Here is a 14141-nt window from a genome sequence, read left to right as displayed (position 1 = left end):
GAAGCTTTTCTCTTCTTTTGGTTTGTAGTCAAAGTAAAAGCAGATGAAGAATAATCAAATGGACATGTAAAAGTATAAAGAGAATCAGCTGTACTTCTAAATAAAACTTGACCATCTTTAATGAATACTGCACTGTCTTCTAAAAGAACAGAATATCCATACTTTCGTAATTGAATGGTAGAAATCAAGTTTTTCCGAAAACCCGGAACATAGAGTACATCTCTTAAAACCAAAACATGTTCATCAATTAATAAATTCACATCTCCAGTTGAAACAACGGGTAAGCTTGCTTCATTTCCCATGGAGAGTGCTAGCTCGCCTTTACTAAGCTCCCTTGTCCGCAGGAACCCCTGCAAGGTGTAACAAACATGGTCAGTTGCACCCGAGTCAACAACCCATTGATGGGAAGATCTCGAAACTGAATATGTTTCCGTTACTAGAGCAATAGAAATACCTTGAGCTTTCTTCATCAAGGGACAGTCGGATTTCCAATGTCCTACTTGTTGACACTTGAAGCATTTCCCTTTCCCCTTTGGCTTGCCAACGCCTCCGGTCGGGCCTAGCTTCTTCTTGCTCCCACCTTTTTCTTGGCCTTTCTTGCCATGGGGCCCTTTCTTCTTCCTACCTTTCGGTGGAAAACTGGGTCCTGTGGCAGTGGCCAAAGCCTGTGGACTCTTTCCCATGACCCCTTCGGCCGCTACCAACTCATTAAGCAGTTCATTTAGAGTGAACTTTTTCTTGCCCATTACGGCATTGAGTCGGAAGTTTTCGTAGGATTTGGGCAGAGTGTGGAGAACCATGTCTACCTTAATGGCATCCTTGATTCCTCCACCGAGCACGTCCAGCTCATTGAAATGATTAATCATTCCAAGCACGTGCTCGCGCACAGACGAACCTTCCGTCATCTTTGAAGACATGAGTTTCCTCATGAGTTCAAAATGGACCGATCGGTCTGATTCCCCAAAGAGCTCCTCGAGGTTCCTTATAATTGCAGCCGCAGTCTCCAACGACTGATGTTGCAGCTGCAACGCAGAAGACATAGTGGTCATAATATAAGCTTTCGCCATATTATTCGCCCTATGCCACCGCTTATGGGCCTCCCTTTGCTCTTCGGAAGACCGAGTAGTAAGGTTCGCGGGAGCAGGAGTAGTAAGCACAAACTTATACTCCTCCGCGTCTAGGACAAATCCCAGATTGCGCTTCCATTCCGAAAAATTCGGACCAGTAAGCGGCTTAGCAGATAAAACATTCAAAAGCGGGGTAATAGTCATATCTGAAATATTAAACAAACAAATGCAAATAAGAAAACACGTTATTGCATAAAGATTCGTAGCAATAATATTGTAACCTTTTGATAAAACAATATTATTGAAACCTCCGTTAGCCCAATCGAATTACACGCAAGCCACGTTCGTGTGGACGTTTACGCGCTCTTCGTTTGACCAGACACCCAGTCTTTGGTCTCATTCCATTTTCAACTTATCCTTATGAAAAAATGGGACCAATAAACGGACCTTGTCTAGACCACGCAATTTCAAGAAGGGACTCCGTTGGGGAGTTGTACTTGAAATAAACGCCTAAGCTATGACCACAGTTTAGTCAACTTTATGACTATCTTTTATTTTAACCCCTTCTAGAATAATCCATGAAAGACTAACACGTGCAAGCCACGTTCGTGTGGACGTTTACACGAGAAGCTCCCACTATTCTCAAGGTTAAAATAATTAATTTTAATCATTTCTAGAATAATTCGCAGAAATTAATACATGCAAGTCACGATAGTGTGAACGTTTACATGCAAAAACTCCCACTTATTCACAAGATTAAAATATTTTTTAATTTAGAAGTTTAACCGACAAAAGCTGCAAATTAATAACAAGTGCAAGCCACGTTCGTGTGGACGTTTACACCAATTATCAATTTACTTTGTCTTAAACCAACTGTGGAGGTCTATATCAATTTTATTTAAAAAATTGAATTATCCGCTTAGTCTTTTACTTCAAAAGGTTTACAGGTTAAATCACGTTAACACGGAAAACCTAAGCATGCATTTCTATAACACATGTAATAAAACATGCTCGCTTGAAATTCTAAAACATGCTTAGAGAAAACGTGATAACACATAGCATGATATACTATGCGCATTTAAAACCACATAGAGCAAAAAACATCATGCTATTAAAACACCTTAACGGTGATTAAATTCCACGACATAAAAGAAACCCGACAAAAAAAATGTCGTCTTATCGTGGAAACCTGGAACCTGTTCTTCCCTGCCTATTTTATTACAAATGAATAAAATAAGGGAAATTAAATTCTAATCTATTACATAATAGATTTCTTCGTCTTTTAGCAAGTCTCGTCGTCCGCGAAACACTCCTTCCATTAAGTAGCCCAAATTAAATAAAAGATCCCAAATTAATTAAATCAAAGAGGCTCAAATTAATTAAATAAAAGAGCCCAAATTAATAAGCTCAAATTAATTTAATTAAATAGGCCCAACTTAATTTAATTAAATAGGTCCAATATATTTAATTTAAGAGGCCCAAAAGAGAGCCCAATGGAATTAAATCATAGAAGTCCAAAAGATAGGCCCAATTCGTCAATCTGTTGCTGAACAGGTCAGCCAACTTCAACGCTCCGTTTGACCCCTCAAACGAACTCCAATCGTATTTTATGCAGAAATACGACTTCTTCGTCTTTGAAAGAGCTTTCCGTGGCCACTTGTTTCACCTCAATCGGACTTCTGTAGAGGAAGTTATAGCTGTTCTTCGGAGACTGCCAGAACTTGATTTCCTGCGAGAGGCACGGCGGCACCGGCTGAATTCCGGCACCGGCTGAATTCCGGAATTTCTGTGCTTCTCCATTTTGCATTCTATCACCCTCTGTTCTTGATTTCTATTGTTCTCCAATAGATAAACCAACAAAGAAAAAATACAAATGGAAATCCTAATCTAATCACGCATAGCTTGTCGTGATTTTAAGATTACAGGCCAAGATCGACAAATCAAATAAATGATCCACGATAAGACGACGAACAATATACAAAACCTGCATATTGATATAGCAAAGTTCTACCAAGATCTAATGGTTTTACTACTCATTAATCCGATAGAGCCGAAATGTCCGGACCTTGGCTCTGATACCAATTGTAGGAACCGTATTTTGACATACGGTTCGTGTGCCCACGATCCATTTCGGATATCTAACAAGTACATACAAAAACCATAATCCTACAAGGTAGTAAAAGAAGTATACCTACGAAACGAGAAGTGATCGACTCCAGAGTTGATCTTCCGAATTGTTCCCACGGCAAGATTCGACGTTGGATGGCAACGATCTTCGAATCCTATCTCAACTCCAATGAACAAAAACTCTCAATCTCTTTCTTTCTCAATTTCTCTCTTTCTCAAATTGTCTACAATTGCTACGTGATTCTTCATTCTTAAGAATGATATCACATACTTTTCTTTTCTTTTACTTTTGATTAAAATAGCAAAAGATAAGAATAATAGCAATTATTATGTTTGCCATTTATTTATTTCACTTTTGGCAAAGTGATATCTTTAGCAATTATTTATGAGAAAGAATCTAGAGATAATGAATTGTTTGCCCACTTGAGATTTAAGCCTTAATTTGGGCCAATCGGGGATCTACTAGCTCGAATAAAGTTTGGCCTCCCAGTGCTCGATTTTTCTTATTCAGCCCAGAATATAAATCGAGACACTAGTATTAATTTATTCCACTAGAAAATTAATACTGAATTACCTCTTTATTCTTTAGGTGAGTCGGGGCTAGTATTAGACTTAATTAATCTCCGTGTTTAAGATATCGAATATCCATTAATTAATTAATTCCTCTGACGGTCAATTAATTAATTAATTAGTCGTTTAATTATAAACGACATCTCGAGTGCTACCACTTAAACTTATTATCGTATCGGAACTAATTCCACCTGCAGGGTTTAATACGATAAACTTATTAAGTTCCTCGAGAGGATATTATCATCCTGTTATTAGCAGGACACGGATCCTTATTGCAATATAATCGCATGTCAAATAATAATTGCTATCACCCAAAGTATCGAGTATATTGAGCTTCAAGAGAACTCTCACCCATGATAAATCAAAGCAATAGTCAATCTATTATTCACACCGATTAATCCAACTAAGGTTAAGACTATTTAAGTCGCCGAGATCTTGATTCTTAATTAGTCAGAATATAAGAATTCATCTCACTGTGATCCTGTTCAATACACGAAGGTACTAGCATAAATAAATAGCCAAGACAAACTATTTATCCATTTATGCTACAATCTAAACCAGCAACTCGTCCATAGTTGCCTCGATTGTGAACTCAATTTATATCTCAACTTTTTCCAATTATATGATCTTCTGTGATCTACAACACACCATATAATCTATAGTATGAGATAAATTGGACTATAATAGGATTATGCAATAACAATAATTCAGATAGGAAAATAGTAGTGAATAAGGTATCAATATATACAAGCATAAAAGCGTTGCTTTAAGTATATAACCCTTCATCGTCTCCATAGTGCTTCTCAAGGACTTTGACGATTCTTCCCAATGGCAAAGTCAAGAAGCTTAACAAAATGTCTGCGAAGTAGCTGTCGGAGTCTGCAAAGAATACCTTAGTTCTCTCTTTATTGACCATCACTTTCAACGAAAATGTAGCACCCTTTTTATCATCAGCCATTCTTGAAATATATATGTGGTACAAACAAAGAAACATTTGAATAATGTAATCGGAAGACTTCAGCAAACCCTCCCTTTTTATGGGGGAAGAAGTTAACCAAGCGCCACTAGTCCCACCAAATTCCAAGACCCATCGGATTGTATTTTATTAACTTTCTCCTATTTTATTTAATCCAAAAAAAATCGATTTTATTTTAGATTGAAAAAGTGAGGTAGAAGTACCTCTTCCAACTAAATTGCCGATTTAGTGTCAATGTAGAACACAGTTTAAATTTAAATAAGTTTCATTTTAAATATAGGTTTATAAATTTGATACATGCATGTGATCGATAACAGTTTCATAACTTTTTTAATGAAACGATTTCATAAATATTAGGAGATCAAATGCATCCCTTCTCGAGTCGAGGAGAATAATCTTGTTAATTAATTGTATTCTGTATATATTGGTTTCAATAAGTCCATACAGCCACATTGTGGTCCCCATAATTTAGTTTAATATATAGGGAAAATTTCAATTTATTTAAATTATTACTATTTTTTACTAATAAAAATTGGATTTAGTTATTTTATTGTATTCTCTACATTGTAGTTATTTTTTTATAATTTTTTTTGCATCTTTTATTTTTTAATTTATTTTTTAATAAAAATAAGAAAATTACAATAAAATATTAAAAAATAATTATAATGTAGAGAATACAATAAAATAAGTAAATTTTATTTTTATTTAAAAAAAAAATTAAATATATTAATTTAATTTTTATTTAACCGATTTATGGGTGGCCACAGTGTGGCTATATAATCAACATGATACATTAAAGTTGAACAGATAAACTAATTTCTAATTTATATAATTTGATTATTGCAATTGAATTTAGCGAATCTAAACACGCAATGTGACAAATAAATAATTAAAATATCCTGAGCTTTATGTAAAGTAGTATATATCACAATTGCATCAATAAAAAATTTCAACGAATAACCAACCAAAAACTAAAGACATAATACTAATTAATTTCTTTTAATAAATTTACGGATTTAATGTTTGTGCTCTTTTCTTTATAGCGTTTTAAGTTATACCATACTATCACTTTATCTTTTGATCAATTTTCAAATTACATGTGACAACAATTCCACAATTAATCAAAGAGTAATGCTAAATAGCCACATTGTGGCCACCCACTAGGGTTGTAACCGAATCGAATACTGACGAATATCTCAATATTCGATTCGTATTCGTGAAATAATTCGTATATTCGATTCGGTATTCGTTTAGGTTTCGAATACAAAATGCGATTCGATATTCGATTCGATTTGATTTTGAAATTATTCGCTTCGATTCGTGTATTCGATTCGTTTTTTAAAATTACTCTAAATTAAAAAATTCGAATATTCGATTCGAATATTCGATTCGTTTTCCCTTCTATTCGATTCGATTCGAACTATTCGATTCGAAATTTTAGAGAAAAAAATATGTGAAATAATATTCTAAAAAATATAGTGATATATTTCAATACATCTACCTAATAATGACACACATCAAAAAAAGCTCATTTGATGATTCCACCATTTAAATTCTCAATACACATCATAACATTCAAAAGTTTGCAATACATAAAATAAAGATAGGTTTCAAATTCATCAAAACAACACTTCAATAAAACAATGTCAAACATCCAATCTTCCACCAAGCTTGTAAACTAAGTGGACTTCAACATCACATGGAAAGGTTCTTCTTGCTCCTACAAGAAGTAATAAAATAATTAAATGTATGCTTTATTAAATTTGAAGCATCCATATTCCTGCAAAAATATTAAATAAGCCTCACAATAACAGTAAATCTAATTCCACATTTCCAAATTCCAACCATCTAAATTCATAATAACAGTAAAATAAAATTAAAGCTCCCTAACATGCAAGCTTGCTATCGGACTATTATATCAGAATGCTTAATCATCATATTAGGATTATTGGAATCATAATCAAAACACTTAATAAATTTCCCAATGTTTTACCAATTCGATAATAACTGTTTGGATGAAAATTACATGGAAACAGTGCTTGATAGCCACTATAACTTGATTTAATCCATTAAAGACCTTACTTTCTTCCTTCCCCAACCCCAAAACCAAACTCCACAGACAACAGACACGAATTAATTAGTTCGATGACAAAAGAATCCAAGAATCCAAGAATTAAAAGTAAAAGTATACTACAGCATACATCACATTCATCAATGCAGCTATTAGATTTCATAAAACACTAGATTTCTTAAACAGAAATCACATTCAGCAATATGTAATATCTGCGTTCTTGCAATAACTCAAAAAATAAAGTAGCGGCGCAACAGAGGAGAGGGAATGGGAGATTTCTTAAACAGACATCACATACTAACCTGCTAGTATACGGCAGCAGCAGACGACAGTTGGAGGAGAGGCGACGCCGTGGCGGGGTGCTGGCGACTGGAGACGAGCGACGTTAGTTGCTGGCGAGTGGCGACGGGCAGCCCGCAGCGGAGAAGGCTGAGGATCCAACGACGTCAGTAGGGTGTGGGCGGCGGCGGCAGAGAAGGCTGGCTGGAGCTGGCAGCGTGTGAGCCGTGAGGGCGGCGATAGTGGTTTGGTGTGTGGGGGGCGGGGCGGCGGAAACAAATAGGTGTGTGTTTCAAATTTAGGTTAATGAAATGAGAGAGAAAAAGCAATGTAAAGGGAAAATGCGTGTGTTTCAAATAATAGGGATACAGGCGTGGCCCGCGTGGGATAGGTGTGTGTTTGAAATTTAAGGAATAGGCGTGTATCTCAAATTTTCAATTTTTTTAATATCTAATTTAATATTTTAAAATTAGATAGATATATATATATATATATATATATATATATATATTTATCTATTTATTTATTAATCGAATCGAATACATACGAATATCGAATCGAATATCAAAATTTCATATTCGATTCGTTTATTAATCGAATCGAATCGAATATTTATAATCGAATACGAATCGAATAATTTCGAATACGAATATCAAAATTTCGAATCGAATATCGAATCGAGCAAAAATATTCGATTCGTTTACAACCCTACCACCCACACACTAGTATAATAAGAAAAATTTTAATTTATTTAATTTATTTTTTAAAATAAAAATAAGATTTAGTTATTTTATCATATTCTTTACATTGTAATTATTTTTTTGTAATTTTTTGGTAACTTTCTTATTTTTATTAAAAATAAATTAAAAATAAAAAATGCAAAAAAAATTAAAAAAAAATAAGTACAATGTAGAGAATATAGTAAAATAACTAAATCCTTTTTTATTTTAAAAAATAAATTAAATAAATTAAGATTTTCCTTATTATACTAGTGTGCGGGTGGCCACAATGTGGCTGCATAGATTTATTGTTAATCAAAATGGCGAATCTTCTTCCAAGCTAGACTCTGGTGGGACTAGTAGCGACGTTTGGTTAGTTTGAATATCTCGAGAAAAGGTAGTGATTAATGCATACAATCTTTGGAATTTGGTTGGACTAATGACTTGGCCTTGGGTAATTAGGATAATAATTTCTTGCCCTTTAAAAGCGAGGGTCTGCAGAAAAATCTTGATAGCAATCTAAGATTACATCTCTATTACCACAAATTAATATTACTACACATTTTAGCAGAATGTCTGATGCAGCTAACGAGGATGTCAAGTTCTCGTTGAAAGTGATGGTCAATAAAGATAAAACCAAGGTACTCTTTGCAGAAGCCGACCCCCATTTTGTAGACATTTTGTTAAGCTTCTTGACTTTGCCGTTGGGAAGAATTATCGAATTCTTCGACAACCACTATAAAGGTGAAGAGACACCCAGCATTGGAAGCTTAACCAATTTTTCTCGCAGCTTAGACAATCTCGCTGATGCCCATTTTGTGACGGAGGATGCTCAGCAGGCTCTGCTCTATGTAAACAGTTCATTCGAAGATGCATACAAATGTCTGAAACTGGACATCTCTAATTCTCAGTCTGCCAAGTATTTCTGTTGTTTCTTAACCTCTCATGGAAGTATTCCTTGTGTGAGCATATACTATGATAATCTCACTTGCAAAGTCTGTGGCAATACGATGAGAAAAGAAGCAGCTGAAAGGCCGTCTATAGCTGCATCGAGTGATGGAGTGTTCGTTAAAAGTAAAGCATCTTTCACAATCTCCGGTGATCTGCAAATATTTCCAAATGAAATTGGGCTCCTGTCATTCATCACCCTTCTTGGCATCACAGACGCGCATGAGGCGCAGGAAATCCAAGTGTCGTTTGGGTTCAATGAGGTGATTCTGGATTCTCTAATCTCAATTTTCCTTTATTTTGGGTATTAATTGGTTATAATCCAGAAATTGAATTTCAAAAAATTGGGGTTAGAATTGTAATTTTATGAAATTTTCGAAAAGAATCCAAGTTACTATTCTTTATTCTCTCAATTTAGTAATTTATGCCTATTCTAAAATTCTATTCGCTTATAATATCTGTCATATTCATATATTTTTATTTTAAGGTCTATTGTATAATTTAATATTTTATATATTTTAATAATTATTTGAGTGGTACTATCTATTAGGACTCTTTATCCACATTAAGTTACTATTCTTTATTCTATTAGAAGAATTCTTGGATTAAAATTAATTTTTCCGCAACTTTTGATTTTGATTCGTTCTACGATTAGATCTTAAGTATATAAGACAAAATTTAGATATTACATTAAACTTTTAAAAAATGTATTGTCACAAAACGTTGCTATATGAAAGTGATTCATTTTTACGTGCAAAAGCAGTCATTTCTGCTAGTTATCTATATAAATTTGTAGCCAATTAATGCAATGTTGTTAGATAATGGACTTGTTGAAGGCATCATTGACGTCACCAACTCCATTGTCGGACCTCATCCTACGTAAAAAAACAAAGAGTTCAACTGCAGCTATTTCAATGCATGAAATTGTGAACGAGATAAACCCCAGGTGTAGGAATCTAAGTTTGAAATTGATGATACGAAAATCCACCGGTGAGCTTTTGTACGCTCAAGCTCAGGAAGATTTCGTCGAGTTTCTATCCGGTTTGCTCACCATTCCACTAGGAGGATTGGAGCATCTTCAAGCCGGCAAGTCTTGTTTTAAGGCGATAAACAACTTGTACCGGAGCACGGCTGAACTAGACGACAAGTATTTCAAGACCTCGGAGACGAAGAAGAGGCTAATGAATCCCCATTTGCCTCATGGTTGCATCTCCCCAAACCAGATTCTTCCCCTCACTGAAGAATGCTTGCCTGCTGAGTACATTGATGATCTCTCGCTCTTTTCTTCGGTTGCGTTTCCTGAAGGCCAGGGAAGATATCTCGAGCGACCAACAACTTATTTGGTGAGCGATAATTTGACTGTGACTCCTTATTTTACTGCTTCTGCTCTTTGCCGTATGAATAAGGAGAAGATTCCGATATCTGATGTTGAAGAAATGCAGCTGCAAATTGGATTGAAAGAGGTAAATACAACTTTGATAGCTTTTAATTGTATATATGTTTAGATGTTGAGAGCAAATTTGTTGATGGGTGCAGGCTTTGAGCATACTGAAAGCTTCTCTTACATCCACCACTACAGCTCTCTCCGATGCTCTGCTCAATGCTTACCCATCGCACAAACGACAAAAGAAATAATTTTGAGGCCGGTTCTTGGTTGCCTCACTGCTGCATGGAGTTTGCATCGTTTGAATGTCCCTTGATGGAAAATATTGATACCTAATAGGGTGCTTTGTTTGTTATTTCTGTTATGAACCTTGCTTGATTAATTTCTTATCCGCTGTGAAATGAGCTTATGAAGGCTAGTATTGTAGACATAATTTATGAGTTTTCAAAGAAATATTCTCTTGTGCGAGTTAATGAAGATCTTCGACTCTAAAATAGACGTCTTAATTTTGTTATTTGTTCATTCATTAAAAAAAGCATTTTCTCCGTCCAGGAAATATGTTTTTAGTCGGCACAAATTTTAATAAAAGCTGCCTGTTGATTGCGATAAAGCCATTTTTTCTTGAGGAAGCAGCCACTTATATAAGGTGACAGATGATTTAACTGTGATTTTCTTTACAGGTGTATTGAGTGATGTCACACTAATCTTTATTCTTTTGAATTTTTGAATGAATTATATGTGACAACAATTTCATAAATATTAGGAAGTCAAATGCATCCCATCTTGCTGCTTAATTCCAAGTTAGCTACTGACGTTTAATTTGATTTTGTATCTCATAAAGAGAGTGAATGCAGAGAGTCTTGGAATTTGGTAGGACTAATGAATCTTAGGTTAACTTCTTCGCCATAATTAAAAAGGGAGGGTATGGTGTTAAGAAGGATGTCATGTCGTTGAAAGTGATGATAAATAATCATAGTTATGCATCTATTGATCTCTTTGATGTTGCATTGTTTAAATCATTTGAAGATTCAATAAAAGGTCTATGACATAAGCATAAATGCAAAAAAGTACATAACATTTCAAGAAATTCATGTTTCTATTCCAAAAATTATTTCTGACAACCAAGATAGTGTTTGCATATTGAAAAAAGAACCAAACGAATGGAAAATCAAGATTCATAATTAAAATAAAAATGAAGCACCATAACTATTAATATAACATATAAGCCAATACTTGCAACATATATACAGGAAGCATGGATCACACTTCTCTCTTTGGCTGTTTGAGTGATTTGCGAATCATCAGAGCATCAGTGAGAGCAGTAGTAGAAGTAAGAGAGGCTTTCAGTATGCTCAAAGCCTGCACCAACACAATTCATCTCAACATCTGAACATATATACATTCAGAAATATAACAACCAAGATTTCAAATATACAGTTTAATTACCTCTTTCAACCCAATTTGCATCTCCACTTCTTTGACATCAGATATCGAGATTTTCTGCTCTTTAAGAGAGGAAAGTGTCGAGGCAAAGCAGAAAGGCGTAACAGTTAAATCATCCGCCACGTGATAAGTTGGGGATCCTTTTAGATAACTTCCCTGCCCATTGGGAAACTTAACCGAAGACGAGTTCAGATAATCATTGTACTCAGCAGGCAAGCATTCTTCAGCGAGGGGGAAAATGCAGTGTGCTGAAATGTAGCCATGAGGTAGAATGGGTGTCATTAGCCTCTTTTTCGTATCCGGGGTAATGAAATGCTTGCTATCTGCAAGGTCGGATGTGCTCCGGTACAAGTTGTCTATAGCCTTAACACAAGTGTTACCGGCAAGAAGATGCTCAACTCCAACCAATGGGATGTAGAGGAAACTAAACAGAAACTCCACAAACTGTTTATTTGCTTGAGCATACGCAACCTTACCAGTAGATTGTTGTATCATCACTTTCAAACTTAAATTCCTCGAGTTGTTTGGATTCTCTTCCTCTGTAGTGTGTGGTTGAGTCACCATGAATTTAGAGTAAATCAGCTGTGTTGTTTTATTTAGGATGATGTCCGACAATGGAGTTGGGGACGTCAAGGAAGCCTTCAACAAATTCATAATCTAACAATAACATGATATACACAAATTAAATAAATAACTAGTTATAACAAAGATTGAGATTAGAGAAAACCAAAAATTACCTCAGTGAAGCCCAAATCCACCTTGATTTGCTCGGCGTTATCCATGTCTGTAATGCCAAGAAAGCTAATGACGCCTAAGAGTCCTGTCTCACTTGGAAATATGTGGAGATCATCAGAGATTAAGAAAGATGATGTATTCATGGTGAAAACTCCATCTCTAGATGCAGCAGCTTCAGATCCTTTCTTAACTACTTCTATTTTCATAGTACCACCACATAAGCCAAATTTGCACTTCTTAACATGATCATAGTAGATGCTTACGCTACGAAATCTATAAGAGCACTGATAGAGACCGATACAATAGAAATATTCAGCAGGCTGAAAATCAGTGATGTCGAGTTTCAGCCTCCCGTATTCATGTTCCAATGAACTTGTTGGATCAAGCAGAGTCTGCTTAGCTCCATCAGTCCAGAAGTAGGAACTGTCGAGATTTACTAAGCTACGGTATAAACTGCTTAAGCTACCAATGGAAGGCGCCTCGTCTCCATAGTGCTTCTCGAGGACTTTCACAATTCTTCCCAATGGCAAACTCAAGAAGCTTAACAAAATGTCTGCAAAATGGCTGTCGGAGTCTGCAAAGAGTACCTTAGTTCTCTCTTTATTGATCATCACTTTCAACGAAAATGTAGCACCCTTTTTATCATCAGCCATTCTTGAATTTGATACAGAAGTCGTCACTGCACTAATTAGTTTATATGTGTATTGATCTAATAGTAGAATATAATTAATGTTTGAGGTTAAAGGTATCAAGATTGCTATTTGGACATAATATGTTCATATATAAAATGGTCAAATATATAAAAATCGATTAATTTAAAATTTTTGTCTCAAAATAAAAAAGGATTTAGTTAATTAAAAATAAAGACAGCTACAATGTGAACAAAATTTTAAAACTAGCTAATTTTTTTTTATTTTTTTTTAAATCGAAAATTTAATATTAATTTTATTTTGTATATATTTGTTAAGTTCGAATCCCCTGCCAAATGATCTTTAAAATTATTCATTCATGGACCCAAAAAAACCCATCTTTTCGTCAAATTCTGTCATTATTCAAAACCAAAATCTAGTTTCCTGAGAGTCCAATTAAATCCTTCATAAAGACTAAAAGAAGCTCGAATTAAACATCTCTTACTCGGGTAATTCTATCTATATCAAAGCCTATTTTTCAGAAAAAAATTAAAATTTAGTGTATTTTATTTCAAATTTTAAAGATTGCGAGCAAAATCAAAATCCGTCTAAATTTTATGTATTTTGCGGCAATTTACGCATAAACATAGTAGTAATTAACTAATTAATAATCAATTAAAAATAGACACAGTGTGAACAAGAGATGAATAAGTCAAGAATTACCTGATTTCCAATCTATAAAATTGGGGATTTTCAGAGAAAAAGACAGATTTTCAAGTCAACCCAGAAGAAAACATGTTGTTTGATGAGGGTGGCTGAGCTCGCGGCGGAGGAAGGGTGGCTGCGACGGTGGTTTTGAGCGGCTAAAAGTGAAGAGAGGAGTGGATAGATGAGTGAGCGAGAAGCACTGGCATTATTTGGCTACTAAAGCAAAATGGAGCAAACAGTTGAGCTATGCCATTGGCGAATCTTTGCTTTTTCACTTTTTTTTTAACTTCTTTTTCTGTTTTTCAACTTTTTCTTTTCCATGTTTTTGGTTTGTCGGTTTCACAAAAAGTACTATTGCATGACTTTATTTGACGCAATTGTAATTTAATATGTTTGAACAAAAAAGTACTCCATCCGTCCTAATAATTTTGTCCGACTTTCCTTTTTGGGTTGTCCCAATAATTTTGTCTCATTTTCTTTTTAGG

The 14141-nt window shown here is 34.8% G+C and overlaps 3 protein-coding genes and 1 long non-coding RNA gene across 8 annotated transcripts in view; 2 read left to right on the top strand and 2 right to left on the bottom strand.

Moving 5' to 3' along the window:
- Positions 1–14141, top strand: part of LOC131009378 (uncharacterized) — a 52182-nt gene that overhangs the window by 19770 nt on the left and 18271 nt on the right. The window lies entirely within an intron of this gene.
- On the bottom strand, positions 6263–7797 carry LOC131009382 (uncharacterized). The gene is made up of 2 exons (XR_009096438.1): positions 7114–7797; positions 6263–6460 (listed from the first exon to the last, which is right to left on the bottom strand). It is a non-coding gene; the product is annotated as an uncharacterized LOC131009382 (long non-coding RNA).
- LOC131010012 (uncharacterized) lies at positions 8382–10392 on the top strand. Its single transcript, XM_057937406.1, has 3 exons — positions 8382–9020; positions 9576–10220; positions 10294–10392. Exons 1-3 carry the CDS (start codon positions 8382–8384, stop codon positions 10390–10392), a joined length of 1383 nt encoding a protein of 460 aa, XP_057793389.1.
- On the bottom strand, positions 11219–13986 carry LOC131009376 (uncharacterized). Of its 5 annotated transcripts, none has more exons than XM_057936680.1 (4): positions 13672–13953; positions 12322–12998; positions 11588–12241; positions 11219–11500 (listed from the first exon to the last, which is right to left on the bottom strand). In XM_057936680.1, the coding sequence occupies exons 2-4, from the start codon at positions 12970–12972 to the stop codon at positions 11402–11404; spliced, it is 1404 nt and encodes a 467-aa protein (XP_057792663.1). In that variant the 5' UTR covers positions 12973–12998; positions 13672–13953; the 3' UTR covers positions 11219–11401. The 5 variants fall into 5 exon arrangements, with proteins under 5 accessions (XP_057792663.1, XP_057792666.1, XP_057792664.1 ...); XM_057936683.1 differs by having other exon boundaries at positions 11588–11832; positions 12061–12241; positions 12322–13929; XM_057936681.1 differs by having other exon boundaries at positions 12322–13003; positions 13672–13925.

Source organism: Salvia miltiorrhiza, chromosome 2 (assembly GCF_028751815.1).
Source record: "Salvia miltiorrhiza cultivar Shanhuang (shh) chromosome 2, IMPLAD_Smil_shh, whole genome shotgun sequence".
Taxonomy (NCBI): domain Eukaryota; kingdom Viridiplantae; phylum Streptophyta; class Magnoliopsida; order Lamiales; family Lamiaceae; genus Salvia; species Salvia miltiorrhiza.
The sequence above is the reverse complement of the archived record's forward strand: the minus strand, read 5'-3'. Positions and strand labels throughout refer to the sequence as shown.

What these genes read in the sequence shown, in the direction of transcription:
- LOC131010012 (XM_057937406.1), top strand. Translation starts at nt 8,382, where the DNA reads ATGTCTGATGCAGCTAACGAGGATGTCAAGTTCTCGTTGAAAGTGATG. An exon ending in TGTCGTTTGGGTTCAATGAG is followed by an intron (nt 9,021 to 9,575) that starts GTGATTCTGGAT and finishes CAATGTTGTTAG; the next exon opens with ATAATGGACTTGTTGAAGGC. An exon ending in TGCAAATTGGATTGAAAGAG is followed by an intron (nt 10,221 to 10,293) that starts GTAAATACAACT and finishes TGATGGGTGCAG; the next exon opens with GCTTTGAGCATACTGAAAGC.
- LOC131009376 (XM_057936679.1), bottom strand. Translation starts at nt 12,972, where the DNA reads ATGGCTGATGATAAAAAGGGTGCTACATTTTCGTTGAAAGTGATGATC. An exon ending in TGGATTTGGGCTTCACTGAG is followed by an intron (nt 12,242 to 12,321) that starts GTAATTTTTGGT and finishes TGTTATTGTTAG; the next exon opens with ATTATGAATTTGTTGAAGGC. An exon ending in TGCAAATTGGGTTGAAAGAG is followed by an intron (nt 11,501 to 11,587) that starts GTAATTAAACTG and finishes GTGTTGGTGCAG; the next exon opens with GCTTTGAGCATACTGAAAGC.